The sequence below is a fragment of the Rhinopithecus roxellana genome, chromosome 11 (assembly GCF_007565055.1).
Source record: "Rhinopithecus roxellana isolate Shanxi Qingling chromosome 11, ASM756505v1, whole genome shotgun sequence".
Classification (NCBI taxonomy): Eukaryota; Metazoa; Chordata; class Mammalia; order Primates; family Cercopithecidae; genus Rhinopithecus; species Rhinopithecus roxellana.
In genome coordinates, this window is record NC_044559.1 from 77,782,511 (window position 1) to 77,799,353 (window position 16,843).

The 16,843-nt window shown below is 40.5% G+C and overlaps 1 protein-coding gene across 3 annotated transcripts in view; it reads left to right on the top strand.

Moving 5' to 3' along the window:
* Positions 1 to 1,862: 1,862 nt before the first annotated feature.
* Positions 1,863 to 16,843, top strand: part of TCTN3 (tectonic family member 3) — a 30,260-nt gene continuing 15,279 nt past the window's right edge. The window contains exons 1-13 of one of the 3 annotated variants that reach the window (XM_030941037.1): positions 1,863 to 2,362; positions 2,527 to 2,650; positions 2,963 to 3,081; positions 8,256 to 8,383; positions 8,620 to 8,728; positions 8,815 to 8,930; positions 9,451 to 9,486; positions 10,346 to 10,426; positions 11,353 to 11,478; positions 12,359 to 12,466; positions 12,790 to 12,884; positions 13,186 to 13,339; positions 15,365 to 15,502. In XM_030941037.1, the coding sequence (XP_030796897.1) occupies positions 2,107 to 2,362; positions 2,527 to 2,650; positions 2,963 to 3,081; positions 8,256 to 8,383; positions 8,620 to 8,728; positions 8,815 to 8,930; positions 9,451 to 9,486; positions 10,346 to 10,426; positions 11,353 to 11,478; positions 12,359 to 12,466; positions 12,790 to 12,884; positions 13,186 to 13,339; positions 15,365 to 15,502 (1,590 nt within the window). In that variant the 5' untranslated portion in view covers positions 1,863 to 2,106. The remainder of the gene's footprint in view (positions 2,363 to 2,526; positions 2,651 to 2,962; positions 3,082 to 8,255; positions 8,384 to 8,619; positions 8,729 to 8,814; positions 8,931 to 9,450; positions 9,487 to 10,345; positions 10,427 to 11,352; positions 11,479 to 12,358; positions 12,467 to 12,789; positions 12,885 to 13,185; positions 13,340 to 15,364; positions 15,503 to 16,843) is intronic. The other 2 variants (XM_030941038.1, XM_030941039.1) reach the window with 2 other exon arrangements.

Genomic DNA, 16,843 nt, shown 5'->3' on the forward strand with positions numbered 1-16,843 from the left:
AGTCTCTGATCAGATGTACAATGGAAATTTTATAGAAAGATCAGTACGTGGTAAATTGGTTGCAAAAAGAAGAAATTTTATAGAAAGAAATACAATCCTCAAATAAAATAAACTAAAAATATTCCTAATGATTAATTCTAAGGAGTTCAACAAAACAATTTTTAATATATTTTTAAAATATGTAATGCACATCTAACATGTCCCATACACTGTTCTAGGCATGGGGATATTTCAATGAACAAAATAGACAAAACTCCCTGTTTTTTGGAATTTACATTCTAGTATATACATATGATCATATAATCTGAATAATATGAACTTGGCCTTTTCCTATAGAAACTACTAATAAGGTAAATAAATGTTTTAAGACCAAACACATATCTCCCATAGCTGTCCATCACACAACAACATAAAAATACGTTTGAAAATGTTTATAACACAGAGATACATTTAGCTACTGACTTCAAAACATTAGAAAATAAAGATCTTGATTATTTAGAAAATAAAGTCAAATGTCCTAAAACTTACCTGAGTTAAGTGACTCACTTGTAAAGGGAGGTATTGACCAGATTTTACATAAGTGTACTAGATTTTAGATAACTCTTAACAGATGTTAATTTATATACTAAAACTAAATATCCAAAAGAATCCAGATGTCAGAACTGTGGACACAGGAAAACACTGGTTCTAGAAGGAGCAAGATTTTGATCATCTACAGTCCCACTTTACATATGGTAGCTACTCACACCTGTGGTTAACTTTGAATTAATTACAATTTAAAATGAAAAATTCAGGCCAGGCACTGCGACTCACACCTGTAATCCCAGCACTTTGGGAGGCCAAGGCGGGCAGATCACTTGAGGTCAGGAGTTCGAGACCAGCCTGGACAATATGGTGAAACCCTATCTCTTCTAAAAATAAAAATAAAAATAAAAATAAAAATAAAATTAGCCAGGCGTGGTGGTGCATGCCTGTCATCCCAGCTACTCGGGAGGCTGAAACAGGAGAATCACTTGAATCCTGGAGGCAGAGGTTGCAGTGAGCTGCGATCACACCGCTGCACTCCAGCCTGGGCGACATAGCGAAATTGCGTCTCAAAAAAAAAAAAAAAATCAGCTCCTCAGTCACACTAGCCACATTTCAAACGCACAATTGCCACATAAGGCCGGCGACTACCATGCTGGACAGTGCAGCTATGGTACATTTCCAATACTGCAGGAAAGTCAAATGGCCCGCGCTGCTGTGGGGAATCAGAAGAGGCACGCCATTCCTGGGAAGAACAAAAACCTCTTAGAGAGGCTTAAAAATTTTGCCATTAACACGGAAAAAAAATCTTCTAGTTCCATTCCTCCATCTTATTTTCTCACGTTCTAGACAATGTTTCTTTTTTTATTCATTATCTGCCTATTTTCTCACATTTTTTCCTATCCTTTTTTCTTATTTTTCTCTCACTTTTTCTAACAAAAACATGCAGTCCATCTTTAATGATTTGATGCATTTATTTAGGGTTTTTAAAATTTCTCAATGTTAACATGTAAGGAGTTGAATGAACATTATTTCTAATGTGTTTTCAAAAAAAAAAAAAAAAAAACCATATTTAGAGGAGACTGTTTTTTAAGGTAGGTGACCTTAGGTGTGTTTCCCCCACCTGAGAACATTATTCTTCCATAGAAAGGGTTTCTCACCATTGGAATCCCGGCTGAAAAAAAAAATTGCAATTCTAGTTCTGGCCTCTGGGATTTCCTTGCACTGAGGCCGGGCTCAGTCCTCTGGGCCGCGAAGTGGGCGCGGAACCTGTCCGTCCGCCGAACTCCTACCGCCACCTAGCGGAGAGAAGGCGCAAGGGCTCCTTTGCCACTGGCGGTTGCCAGGCAACAAAGGCACGCCCCGGCCCACGTTAAGGAGGAGGGCGCAGACCGAAGGACGCTGAAAGAGCTGTAACAACCCCACTTTCGATTGGCTGAAGAACTCTCATTCTTCTCATGAGCCAATGAGAAGAGGCACGCGGATGTCGTCAGACGCTATGCGACTCCTCCCACCCACGCTCTGGCAACGCGTCTGGAGACCGCGGGGGGTTACGTCGGACCTGCAGGCCCTGACTGCCCCATGCGCACCCCACAGCTCGCGCTCCTGCAAGTGTTCCTCCTGATGTTCCCCGATGGCGTCCGGCCTCAGCCCTCTTCCTCCCCATCAGGGGCAGTGCCCACGTCTTTGGACCTGCAGCCAGGGACGGATGGCGGAACCCTCCAGGCCTCTTCAGAGGCGACTGCAACTCGCCCAGCAGTGCCTGGGATCTCTACAGTGGTCCCTACTCTCGTGACTCCCTCGGCGCCTGGGAATAGGACTGTGGACCTCTTCCCAGGTGAGGGAAAACGTTGTGGGGGTGGAAACTTACTTGTGAGATCTAAAATTCTGTGAGCAAAGTTGAACTGCCACAAAGCAGGAGTGGGGCTGTCGGAAGGAGGGTGAGCACCTGGGAGAGTTTGGGAATCCTCATCCTACTCAGTCTGTGTTGCCCTTTCATAGTCTTACCGATCTGTGTCTGTGACTTGACTCCTGGCGCCTGCGATATAAATTGCTGCTGCGACAGGGACTGCTATCTTCTCCATCCGAGGACAGTTTTCTCCTTCTGCCTTCCTGGCAGCGTAAGGTGAGCTTCGTTGCTCAGATTGAATCCTAAAGGGATTGGAGCCTACAATGGATAACATTTGGATGTAAGAAGAGTTAGGCTTTGTGCCTCCTGCCCCTACTTCCACTCCTAGGACATTCCCTTGGTTTTTCCTAGAAACTGCCTTTTCTGATTCTCTAGAGCAGGGCTGGCCAGTAGAATAAGACCTTCGTGTCGTCCTATAGGTGTCCAAGGAGTCCTCTCTTTGGCATCTGGCCGATATTGCCAGGGCACTCTTTTAGAAGGGGCACCCGCCCCTTCTAAATATATCTTCTCCTTCCTCTTTCCTCACAGGTCTTCAAGCTGGGTTTGTGTAGACAACTCTCTTATCTTCAGGAGTAATTCCCCATTTCCTTCAAGAGTTTTCATGGATTCTAATGGAATCAGGCAGTTTTGTGTACATGTGAACAACTGTGAGTAGAAACATGTTGGCTGTTCTCATGTGCTAATACAGGAGTGTTATCATTTGTCTTCCCTGGGCCACATTGGAAGAATCGTCTTGGGTCACACATAAAATACACTAACAGCAGCTGATGAGTTTAAAAAAAAAAAAAAAACCAGCAAAAAAACTCTTAGTGTTTTAAGAAAGTTTACGAATTTGTGTTGTTGGGCTGCATTCAGAGCCGTCCTGGGCTGCATGCGGCTGGTGGGTCGCAGGTTGGACAAGCTTGGTCTAACATTTACTGAGAATTGGCTTTTATTCTGGCCTTTTTTTCCATTTCTTTCTTTTTTAAACTTTTTTTTCTTTTGTCCTTTGAATCTCTACCCCTCTTTCTGCCTTTTCTCTCTTATTACTGAATACATTTGCATTTTTTTCTTTTTCTTTTTTTTTTTTTTTTGAGACTGAGCCTCGCTCTGTCACCAGGCTGGAGTGCAGTGGCATGATCTGAGCTCACTGCAACCTCCACCTCCAGGGTTCAAGTGATTCTCCTGCCTCAGCCTCCCGAGTAGCTGGAACTACAGGCACGTGCCACCATGACTAGCTAAATTTTGTATTTTTAGTAGAGACAGAGTTTCGCAGTGTTGGCCAGGATGGTCTTGATCTCTTGACCTCGTGATCTGCCCGCCTCAACCTCCCAAAGTGCTGGGATTACAGGTGTGAGCCACTGCGAACCAGTCACATTTGCAACTTTTTATGTTCTACTGGCTGCGGATCAGAAAACTCATAAATAGCTTTAATTTCAATCCTTTTAATCATTCCTCTTAACTCAGATAATCACAGATAGACTGTATCCCCCACTTACTACAATCTCCATGAGGATACTAACTGAATCCCCAGTGCCTAACACATAGTAAGCACCAAATAATGTTTGAATGAATATCTTTGACAAATGAGTCTGTGCCAACCTTATTTTCATTTCATGAGGCAACAGTGTAGGAGGAGCATTGGATTAAGATCTCAGTCCTGCCATTTCCTTACCAGCTATACAGACTTGGGCAAATCCCTTAGCATTTCTAGGCACGTTTCTTCAACTACAAAGTGAGAAATAATATCATTGGCTTTGTATATGAAAGTGCTCTACAACTGTAGAGTACAATAAAGATTTGAGATTATTTTTGGGGATGGTGAGTGGACTTAGAAATTTGCTGGTGATGGCTATAACATTTCTAAAGATATTAAGCTAATCTTTTTTTTTAAAATGTCTATGAAGCAAAATAATGTTCCTGCACAAAATGGATTTAAATGTCTCTTGCATCCTGGAAGTCACCTCATCCTGATTTCATCTGACTGTTAATAAGATTTGCAAAACTATATTTGTCTCAGAAAACAACCAATTTTTGGTTTGGGGGGCCTTGAATTTGAAAGCAGTTATCAGAAGCCTTGTGGTTATTTAGATCGTAATAGGGTAAAGGGAACAAGGTGAATACTTCATTTTAAGATAAGGTTGTGGCCTGGCGCAGTGGCTCACACCTGTAATCTCAGCACTTTGGGAGGCCGAGGTGGGCAGATGACTTGAGGTCAGGAGTTTGAGACCAGCCTGACCAACATGGTGAAACCCTCTCTCTACTAAAAATACAAAAAATTATCCAGGCATGGTAGTGGGCACCTGTAATCTCAGCTACTTGGGAGGCTGAGGCAGGAGAATCATGTGAGCCTGGGAGGCAGGTGGAGGTTGCATTGAGCTGAGATTGCACCATTGCACTCCAGCCTGGGTGACAGAGCGAGAGTCTGTCTCAAAAAAAGATGATGTTGTCTCTTCTTTTCCAAACATTTTACTGCCTTTTAAATCCAGCCTTATGAGCATGCTCCAGGGTTATTGCAATGGCACCTACCTGGGGCTCCCTGCTTTTGATCCCCACTCCTGCCTCCCACACCATCCTGCACACTCCTTCGGGATCAGTGGATCTGAACTTTCTTTAACCAACACCACCTGAGGGAGGAATATGGCCACTTCCAGTAGTAATTATGGTTCATTACATCAATGAACTTTTCCCTGAATGAGGCTTGGGTGTACATTCATGTTTAGTCTGAAAAAGACAAAAGTTTCCCTTTGGTTCTGATTATTTGCCCACCTTCCTCACATATATACACATAGCATATACACACAGTATACACAGCTATGGAGAATCACTTCACTAGATTAATCTTTCTATAATATTGCATTATGTTGCTTCCTTACTCAGAAACCTCCATTACTTCCCACTACCCGTAAAATAACATCCAACTTCTTAGCTGGCCAGTCAAATCTCCTATTTGATCCAACTTAGTGTTCCTGGCTCTTTTAGCATTACTCTCTACTTGACCCTCTGCTTTGGCCGAACTCATCTACTCATTGTCCTCAAGATATGCCCTGTATTTTTCCCAAGTTTGTATTTGCTTTTCTTTCTGACTCTATAGTTCCTTTTTCTCTCTGCATTTTGAAATACCTGTATTTTCCATGAGTGTTTTCTTGCTCATCTATTGGAAGTAAGCCCATCCTCAGAAGTTCTAAAGCATTTTGTTTGAGTCACCCTCTTAGAACCTATAGGATTTCTTATATTGTTATTAGTTTATGTAAACATCGTATCTTTCCAGGTAAATTGTCAACACCATGAAAGGATGAACCATATCTTTGTTTCCCTATGGTGCTTAGTATCTATTGATACAGCCAGGCCTGGTGGCTCGTCCTGTAATCCCAGCACTTTGGGAGGCCAGGGCAGGAGGATTGCATGAGCCCAGGAGTTCGAGACCAATCCTGGCAACATAGCGAGACCCAGTCTTTACAAAACATAGTAAAATTAGCTGGGTGTGGTGGTGCATGCCTGTAGTGCCAGCTACTTTGAAGGCTGAGGTGGGAGGATTGCTTGAGCCCAGGAGTTCGAGGCTGCAGTGAGCTGTGATCATGCTACTGTACTGCAGCCAGGGCAACAGAGTGAGATCCTGTCTCCAAAATAAAATAAAATAAAATTTGTTAAAAAGTATCTACTGATAATGATCATCAGTAAATTATGTTTTTAGTCAAAGTCTGTGCAGCATGCTGGAGTGGGGAAAAAACACCAGGAATAGGAGTCTGCAGTCTACTCTCGGCTCTGCAAGCTGGCCCTCTGGCTTTTTGCTACTCTTTTACCTCTGAGGATCGAAATTTCCTCATGGGATTAGGTTAGATGGTCTGTAGGCTTCCTTTGACATCTGAAATTGTAATAGAAATCTAAATACCTTTAAGCTCTTTTAGATGTAATATCTATGATGGTAGAAATTTTAGGCAAAAATTCTACTTAGCCTATATTTACCATCACTACTGCCAATATCTTTGCACCGAAGTGAGAGATAAAATGTTAACTTTCTCTTATTCATTTAAGCCATGAAAAAATAGCTAAATAGATATTTTGCCATCTCAGTTCACCTTCTTTCTTAGCTTAACTTTTATTTCATTTATAAAGATACAAATAACTGCATTTTACATGAGGTAAATATCTCTTCCATGTGGTTTTCAGGGTATGAGTTGCGAAGGAAATGTTAAAATAGCTCTTGGAAGCGTTAGGCTTTGAAGATTTCAGATCAGAGGTGGAAAGTGACCCATAGACCAGCAGCATCAGCATCACCTGTTTCAGAGCAATGCTTTTCAGATTCTACTATGCATACACATTACCTGGAGATCTTGTTAACATGAAGATTTTGATTCAGGTCTGGGGAGTGGCCTGAGAGTCCGCATTTCTGAGAAGCTCCTAGGTAATCCTGGAGCTACTAATGTGTGCACCCCACTTTGAGTAAGAAGGATCTAGGAGACGCGTGGAGAGTGAGTAGTCTGAAAGGCCCCAGAATTGAGAGCTGCATTCATGCTGACTTTTCAGAAGCTGAAAAGTCAGATAATTAAGATGTTATCCATTATCACAGAGGATAAAGGTCAGGTTCATTTAACATGGAATCCTTATTTGCTTTCAATGATGCAAGTATTGTAACCTCTTTTACTCTGTACAAATGACCATTAATTATATGAAGAATGAAACTGGCAAGAGGCATGTTTCCCTATGTTCTTTTTTCAATTTAGCACCTGAGTAGTAAAGCAGACAGAGTGTTGTCAATCACCTGCCATCGTCTGGGCAGGGGACAGCATCACAGCCCTTTTCCTACATCTCTCTACTGGTTCTAAAGTGCTATAAAGAGAAGACTGCAGGAGTTTGGGTAGATTTATACATTGCTATCATAGAAATTATAGAATTGTTCCAGAAAATACCCTTTTTAAGTATCTAAAATCTTGAATGGAGGAATTATAAGGCTTAAGGAATAAAATGCAACAAATCTATGAACTTGAGAGATAGAAACATTGTTAGGACTGGTCAGTTGAAGTTTAGAGGAAACAGGAAGATTTGGGAAGGACAGATCAAATAATTGTCATAAATCTCTCTAATTGTTCCATGTTCCTATGGAAATAGTGCGATTCTGTTAGAGACTCATTTGATATGCGGCAGACATGAGCATTATCGAGCTTCCTATTTTCTTTTTTTTTTTTTTGAGATGGAGTTTCACTCTTATTGCCCAGGCTAGAGTGCAGTGGTGTGACCTCGGCTCACTGCCACCTCTGCCTCCCAGGTTCAAGCGATTCTTCTGATTATAGGGGCCTGCCACCATGCCTGGCTAATTTTTTGTATTTTAGTAGAGATGGGTTTCACCATGTTGGCCAGGCTGGTCTCAAACTTCTGACCTCAGGTGATTCACCCGCCTCGGCCTCCCTAAGTGCTGGGATTACAGGCCTGAGCCACCACGCCTGGCTGAGCTTCCTATTTTCATCACAAATTGCTGATCATACACATTCTTGGCCATCAGTGACTTGAAACTGACTGGCATTCATTGACCATATTCTTATCTCAGATCTTCATATTAAAACAATAATTCAGTTAGTAGATTGTGAATAAATTAAGAAGTGATGGAAATCAGAATTGTTATTTCTGGAGATGGAGTATTGATTGGGAGCCTTCTGGGGAAATATTCTGTAACTTGATTTAGGTAGTGGTAGTACAAGTATATACATTTGTAAAAATTCTTTGAGTTTGCACTTAAGATTTGCACCCTGTATATTATGCTTCAATTAAAATATTTTTTAAAATTAGTTACTTGGCATGTTTTTCTTTTATCTAAATTTCCCTTTTCTTTTAAAAAACATTTTAGCAAAATTAAACTATTTCCAGAAGCTTCAAAAGGTCAATGCAACCAACTTCCAGGCCCTGGCTGCAGAGTTTGGAGGTGAATCATTCACTTCAACATTCCAAACTCAATCACCACCATCTTTCTACAGGGTGAGCCTGGGGAAGGGGATGGGATTGTTTGGTTTGGTTTTTACTCTCATAGCAGACAGCTGACAAGGTATCTTTGCAGCACTACGCTGCAGCTAGCTAAACCATTGTCAGCTCTTTGGAGGGCAGTACTGTCCATGTAATCATGCCCTTGAGTTAACCTTGTTTCTACTCTTTCTTTTCTGTTGTAGTCTAGTTCAGTCTCACTATGAACAAATTTTCTTTCATATTTTATTCAGGCTGGGGACCCCATTCTTACTTACTTCCCCAAGTGGTCTGTAATAAGCTTGCTGAGACAACCTGCAGGAGTTGGAGCTGGGGGACTCTGTGCTGAAAGCAATCCTGCAGGTGAATCCAGAGCAAAAGTCCAACCTTTTCATTCAATTTAAAACAGGCTTTCTCATGTACCACTCTGTTAACTATTTGTGTTTAAGGTTTCCTAGAGAGTAAAAGCACAACTTGCACTCGTTTTTTCAAGAACCTGGCTAGTAGCTGTACCTTGGATTCAGCCCTCAATGCTGCCTCTTACTATAACTTCACAGTCTTAAAGGTAGGTGTCCTTTCTCTCCCTACACTGTCACTACCATGAAGTTGAAGTGAACATGCGTCTCACTGTTGTGGGTTGTGGAAAGAGCATTGAACTAGAAGTCAGAATCCCCAGGAGCCATGTAAAAGACAGAGGGCCTGGAAACCATATCTGAAGACAAATGCAATAACTGGGGATATATATCCAGGATAAGAGATCATCACCCTTTTCACTAATGGGATCGGCTTGCAAGGGTGGAAGGGGGAAAACACCTATTTCACCAAACTTCTTGCTTTTGCTATTCAGTAGAGCTCTGTCAGAGTAGACAGGCTTCACAGTCTATCACCCTCCTGTCTGGCTCCACTTCCTGGCATTTTAGTGTAAAGAAGAGTCAGGTGGAATAGAGGAAGTAAATCATTCTAATATATTGAGTTCTCCCCTCTCCCTAAAAAAGCCAAAGTCTATTGTTAGTAATGTGAAACCATAAGCTTCTGGTGATTTTTGGTAAGGTAGATGCACACTCATGTCCCTGCTGTTCTCCTAGGTTCCAAGAGGCATGACTGATCCACAGAATATGGAGGTATGATGCTGTTGTACCAGGAAAAAGGAAAAAGAATATTTGGCTCCTCTGCATCTGAGGCAATTTTAGTCTAAGTTGTACTGTTGAAAGATAAATGTAAGCGTGATATAGCCAACAATTAAGTAGGGATCTAAAATGGTGCTTTTGCAAGTGCGTTCTATACAATTAATAGCCTCATATGAAACCAAGATCCATAAGGTGTTAGATAGGTTTGTAAACATTGGGTTAAATAAACTATATTTAGGGTGGGCTTCTTAATATTTTTTAGAGACAGGGTCTTGCTCTGTCACCCAGGCTGAAGTGCAGTGGCATGGTCACGGTTCACTGCAGCCTAAACCTCCTGGGCTCAGCTAATCCTTCTACCTCAGCCTCCCAAGTAGCTGGGACTATAGACATGTGCCACCACGCCCAGCTAATGTTTTACTATTTTGTAGAGATGGGGATCTCGCTATGTTGTCCAGACTGGTCTTGAACTGCTGGCCTCAAACAATTCTCCTGACCTGGCTTCCCAAAGTATTGGGATTACAGGCGTGAGCCATCTCACCCCACCTGGAGTCTTTAATTTGCTAAAGGGCCTTATTAATCTCTAAGGGGAATACTGAATATAGTATTTCTAACAATTATTTGACTATGGAACCCTTGTTTTATATTTAACAGAACTAGTGTTCTGAGAAATAAGTTTTAAGAAGTGCTGGTTTAGAAAGACTTTTGAATTTAAGTTGTTGGCTGGCGATGGAAGAAGAAAGAGGGTGGTCAAGGGGAAGGAAAAATACTTACCTTAGCATGATATCTATTAATAGATACGAGACAAAATACCGCCTTCAGTTTTAGTTAACTATTTGCTTCTTTTCATTGCTAGTTCCAGGTTCCTGTAATACTTACCTCACAGGCTAATGCTCCTCTGTTGGCTGGAAACACTTGTCAGAATGTAGTTTCCCAGGTAGGGATACTGACCTCAGATTCTGGACTGATGTATGTTGATCAACACTGCCAGAGGTGCCTCATCTTCCATTAAGTGTCAGACTGACCCCACTGAATTTCATCTGCATTCTTTAACAATGTTGGGAATGCAAACTTGTGGCATTGGTAGATTCTTGGTTGTAATCCTTGTTAAAAGTAGCATACTGTGAATTTCAACAATTCCCAACAATTTTGAAATTAAACTTGTCAATAATTGAGTCTGTTGTCCTCCCTACCACGTTTCAGTTATTTCCATCACCACATCCTCCAGTATTTCAGGTTCAGGACTTTAAAATTATTTCTGACACCTCTTCTGTTGTCCACCTGCAGTCTGTTACTGATTCTTACTGACTGACCACATTTTCTTCTCTTCACACAGTCAGTATCATCTGAAAGTCTGAAGTAGATTAATCAACTTCTATTCCTCTGTTCTTTAAACAATCTAACCTAAAAAAGTAAGAATTTTCTTAAGGCATCTTCTTAAAGACTATGCTCAGAAATTTAAGGTTACTTTCAATTGTTATATCCCCAGCAACTATCTTTATTAATTCTCAAACATTGTGAGAGCCAAGTAAATCAGATTTGTTTCATGCTCACCTCTGCCTGTTTCTACTTGCCTTCCTCTGCCCGTAATCAACTTATGTTTTCTACCCTTTCAATTCCTACCATAAACTCACCTACCCATAAACCCTTTTAAAGGGCTCTATCCAGTTTCTTTTTCATATACAAATATAATATGAAATCATCTTTATCTTTCATAGTATTTGTGTTTGGCATTTTTAACATTACTGTTTCAGTCTACCTCATTTAGTTATAAAAACACCTTTGAAGACAGAAAATCTTCTGTCCTAAACATATTTGGCCCAATAACTATTTTTTATTAATTGATTCTTTTTTGCATTTCAGGTCACCTATGAGATAGAGACCAATGGGACTTTTGGAATCCAGAAGGTTTCTGTCAGTTTGGGACAAACCAACCTGACTGTTGAGCCAGGCGCTTCCTTCCAGCAACACTTCATCCTTCACTTCAGGGTTAGGGCCCTTCTCTCATAGGGGATTTAGAGGGGAAGAAATATCGGGTTAGAAATAGTTCCTTTGCTTTTCTAATACATGTGAAATAGAATAAGAATATGAAGGCCTAGTTCATTCTGTCGATTGAGGCTTCAACATTTAATATTCCATAGTTTTACTATAAGATGTAGTTATTCTACAAGTGTTTACTCAACATTTTCTCCAATTCTCTATCTGGCCCCTAACAAAGCAGGACTTCAATCTCAAATCAAAACTTTTTTTATAGTCATTTTGAATCATAAATTCAGCCAACACCTACAAAAATTCTTTAACTAGCTTTTCTCATATTTCTGGGCAGTCAGCATTTTATTCATTTCCCACTTAATCTAAGTGTTCAGTCTTAATCACCGCCATTTGGCTTTCTGCTACTTCTTTCCTCTTTTTGAACCCAGCATAGATTTTCTCAACTCTACCCTCAGGTGATCAACCAACTGCTGTGTCTCTCAGAACTCATCTCCAGAACATCTATAGTTAAATCAAATATGTATTTTTTAAATTACATTTAAAATCTTCAGATTTTAACCAGGCTGTGTTATTATTGCTAAATTGCTAGTAATTTTTGAGAAACAGGGTTAAGGGATCCTTAGTAGGTTCTTCGTTGTAATCCTTTGTAAAAGCAGCATATTGTGAATTTCAATATTCAGATCATGAAGGATTTATTTTAGTGAGTTAAGAAAAGTGAAAGAAGCAAAATTCTACACTGTGGAAAGAAGCCAGAGCGTTCAGTGTAGCTCACTTACTGCATTGCCTTGCCTTAAGGAAGGATATGGTGAAGCCAAGCAGTGGGAGGTGGGAAAGCATGCTTACCTCCATAATTGACTTCTCTTCACTCTTTCTGCAGGCTTTTCAACAGAGCACAGCTGCTTCTATCACCAGTCCTAGAAGTGGGAATCCTGGCTATATAGTTGGGAAGCCACTCTTGGCTCTGACTGGTGATGTAAGTTATTCAGTATCCTTTTTAGAGCTGGGTGGCCTGTTGCAACCTAATGAGAAAAGCAGCGAAGGCTTTCAAACTTATGTTAGACTAGCCAAAGGTGAGAAATTTTATGTTCGTTTTAATGAGGTACTTATATACTAATATATGGTTAATCATTTTTGGAATCGTAGTTGTCTCTCTGTGATTTTTTGAGGAAAAAAACAAATTTGTGACTTGCACATTATGATAGTAATACAAAATAAATAGCATTAAGGGAGAAAGAGAACATACATTTTACAATGCTGCCCCTTTTTTTTTCTGTTATGATGTCCTTGATCATCACTTTTCCACTTTGGATGACCCTCTTACAGAGCCAGGGTAATGGAAGTTGCTCTGTTAACAGACATGAGGTACAGTTTGGAGTGAATGCAATATCTGGATGCAAGCTCAGGTAGTTCTTTGCTTCCACATCATTTCCTGCAATTTCACTGGGAATATGTAGGGAATATGCTGATATGGTAACTTTTATATTTTTAATGACTTCAGAAGATGCTAAGTCAGGAATAGTGTTTTACTCTAAATAGTGTTAATATTGCTAAGAGTTTTCTGGCAGTCGTTAATACCTACTAAGGATTATATCCTCTGGTCTATTTTATAATATTATTTCCAATGTTTGGTTTAATATACAGTACTAATATGGGTATATTATTATGTTAGCATCGGACTTCGGCCTCCATGGTGTTTAATTACAGGTTGAAGAAGGCAGACTGCAGCCACTTGCAGCAGGAGATTTATCAGACTCTTCATGGAAGGCCCAGACCAGAGCATGTTGCCATCTTTGGTAATGCTGACCCAGCCCAGAAAGGAGGGTGGACCAGGATCCTCAACAGGCACTGCAACATTTCAGTAAGGAGAGAAATACACTTTCTGATGAAGACTCATTTTTACCCTTTGTAAATCACGGATAGTAAGTTTAAAACCAGCCTTGTCTCCATAGATAATGCATTTGTCATAGAAGGAAGAGTATAAGAAATCATGCCCACTCAAAGCCCTTTTCTTTTTTTTTTTTTGAGATGGAGTCTCATTCTGTTGTCCTGGCTGGAGTGCAGTTGCGTGAACTCAGTTCACTGCAACCTCCACCTCCTGGGTTCAAGGGATTCTCCTGCCTCACTCAGCCTCCCCAGTACTGGGACTACCAGGCACCCGCCACCACACCTGGCTGATTTTTGTATTTTTAGTAGAGACGAGGTTTCAACATATTCGGCAGGCTGATCTTGAACTCCTGACCTTGTGATCCGCCTGCCTTGGCCTCCCAAAGTGCCGAGATTACAGCTGTGGGCCACCGTGCCTGGCCTTTTGGTTTTTTTTTGTTTCTTGTTTTTTTTAAGACAGGATCTTGCTCTATTACCTAGGCTGGAGTGCAGTGGTATGATCATGGCTCATTGCAGTCTCAACTTTCTGGGCTCAAGAGATCCTCCCACCTCAGTCCCTCAAGTAGCTGGCACCACAGGCACATGCCACCATGCCTAGATAATTTTTTGATTTTTTTGTAGAGACAAGGTCTCACTATGTTGTTCAGACTGGTCTCAAACTCCTGGGCTCAAGTGATCTTCCTGCTTTGGCCTCCCAAAGTGCTGGGATTACAGGCATAAGCCACTGTTCCCAGCCTGAAGTAATTATTTCAGGTTAGGTTTAAAATACCTAATGTATTTTCCTTACTTAGAAAAAAATTCGAAAGCAAGTAATCTACAGATTTCTGTTGTTCAAAAATCTCATCATGTATTTCAAATATTTTATATTCTTGAATATTTGATCAGCATAGACTTTCATGAGGTTAAAATTGTACTCTTTCTGTTGTAATTATAAAAATTTATATTTTTACAATCATTTGCATGAAAATGCATTATCTGGTTAAAAATCAAAACCATATAGAATGATATGCCTTTCTGCGTCTTACAATTAATCCTCCTGGAGTACTGCATTAGGTATACCATGTTTCTATTCTAGAAACTTTCGAGGTTCTCTGATGGCTTCCAAACAGACTACTTGGATGCACTTCATAATCTAACCCTTAGATATCATCTTTGACTTTACACTGCTCCTGTGTTCAAGTCCTTTACTTTAGCCACATGATCTGCTCAAGCCAGTTACTCAGTAACTTATCTAAATTAATCAATGAAGCCAGGTGCTGTGCCTCACACCTGTAATCCCAGCACTTTGGAAGGCTGAGGCAGGCAGATCACTTGAGGTCAGGAGTTCGAGACCAGACTGACCAACATGGTGAAACCCTGTCTCTACTAAAAATACAAAAATTAGCCAGATGTATTGGCAGGCATCTCAGCTACTGGGGAGGCTGAGGCAGGAGAATCGCTTGAATCCAGGAGGCAGAGGTTGCAGTGAACTGAAATCACACCACTGTACTCCAGCCTGGGCAACACAGCAAGACTCCATCTCAAAAAAAAAAGATCAAAGGTCGGGCATGGTGGCTCACGCCTGTAATCCCAGCACTTTGGAAGGCCAAGGCGGGCAAATCACAATGTGAGGAGTTCAAGACCAGCCTGGCCAACATGGTGAAACCTTGTCTGTACTGAAAATACAAAAAAAAATATTAGATGTAGTGGTGGATGCCTGTAATCCCAGCTACTCGGGAGGCTGAGGCAGGAGAATCGCTTGAACCTGGGAGGCAGAGGTTGTAGTGAGCCGAGACTGTGCCCCTGCACTCCAGCTGGGCGACAGTGTGAGACTTTGTCTAAAAAAAAAAGATCAGGAATAATAACATAGTCTTATGGTGAACTTTTGTGTTTTTCCACTAAGCTACATTGCCCTTCCTTGTTACTGAATAATGCTTGAGAAACAATGGCTTAATGCATGGTGATTGACTATAGGCAACCATCAGACAATTCAAGCAGATGCTTCTTTACCCTTCTGCAGGCTATCAGCTGTACTTCTTGCTGTCTCATACCAGTTTCCCTGGAGATCCAGGTATTGTGGGCATATGTAGGTCTCCTGTCTAACCCGCAAGCTCATGTATCAGGAGTTCGATTCCTATACCAGTGCCAGTCCATACGGGTAAGTCATGGCTCATAAAGGACCACTAAGCCTTGCAAAGCCTAGATTGTTTTATCAGCCATTTGTTAACCAAATCATTTTTTACCTTCCAAGAGTCAATTTATGTTAGCAACCAATGTTTGTTTAACGTGAGCTGACATAATTAATTGTCAAGTCTATGCACCCTGCCTGATTACTGAAATTAACATGTTGTCGTGAATACAGCTTATATCCTTTTTTAAAAAAAAAATCTGACCCCAGATTATAGTACAGGTTAATTTTTTTTCAGTAATCCCACCATTATTACTATTCTGATTGATTCAACCACAGAAAACACCTTCCATAATTGTTCAGTCTGTCAGCCACACAGTTATATGAGTCCCTGAGCCTGTTGATTGTGATTGAAGTTACCACTGTGACTAGTTTATAGTCACCAGTTCTTGATTGTATCTGCCCCATTAAATGAACACTTTTAATCTGTAGCCAACATATACCTATTGTTTATTATGTGCCTTAGGAGAGCTTTAGCATCTGCCTTGGTGTTTGAACCACTCCTTAGCTATAGAAGTTTAAAAACACGGTATTTTCATTTTACTTAGAAATGACTAGGTCCTGTGAAATTATTCACATATAAACTGGCATGCCAATTTAGTAACTTATAATGAAAATCAAACAGATTTAAATTCTTACCTATTGCACTGTACTTACATCCCAGAAATGCAGTAAACTTGAGACTACATTTAGGTCAGAAATAAAATACCTTTGAGTCTCCCTCACAACAGGGTTGGGCAAGTTACTTCTCTTTGCCTAGAAATGGGGTCAACACTCAGGTTACCAGAAACTGTATTAATGAGAACATTCAATTATATTTTTTAGTTCCTGTGTTGTTTGGAAAGATACCCACAGGACCATTCACTGTATATTTCCACATCTCTGGTTCCTTTAGGCATTGAAGTCACTCAGTGCCTCTTTTTTGTCTGGGTATTTCAACTGATATCTTTTTCTAGTATTTAGCAGAAGTTAGCTTTTCAGGTTAGTTTGTCCCCTCTACAATACCACACTACAGTCATTCAGTCTAACTGGCCTTAGTGGGCGAGAGTTTAAAATTTTAGCTGTGCTTCATTCATGCATATTTGAAGAAACATTATGTGTTCCAATTATTAAGTAAAAATGAATTGTTTGAATGTATTAAGTGGTATGGTATATACAAAACCATGTTCCTTTACTAAGTGTGATTTGAGGGATTTGCAAAAGTAATTTTGTGTAAAACTTTTCACTTTATGGGCTAACCAGCTCATCCCCATGAAAGATGCTATGCTCCTATAAAAGTATAAGGAGTTATGAAATACTTATATGTTATAA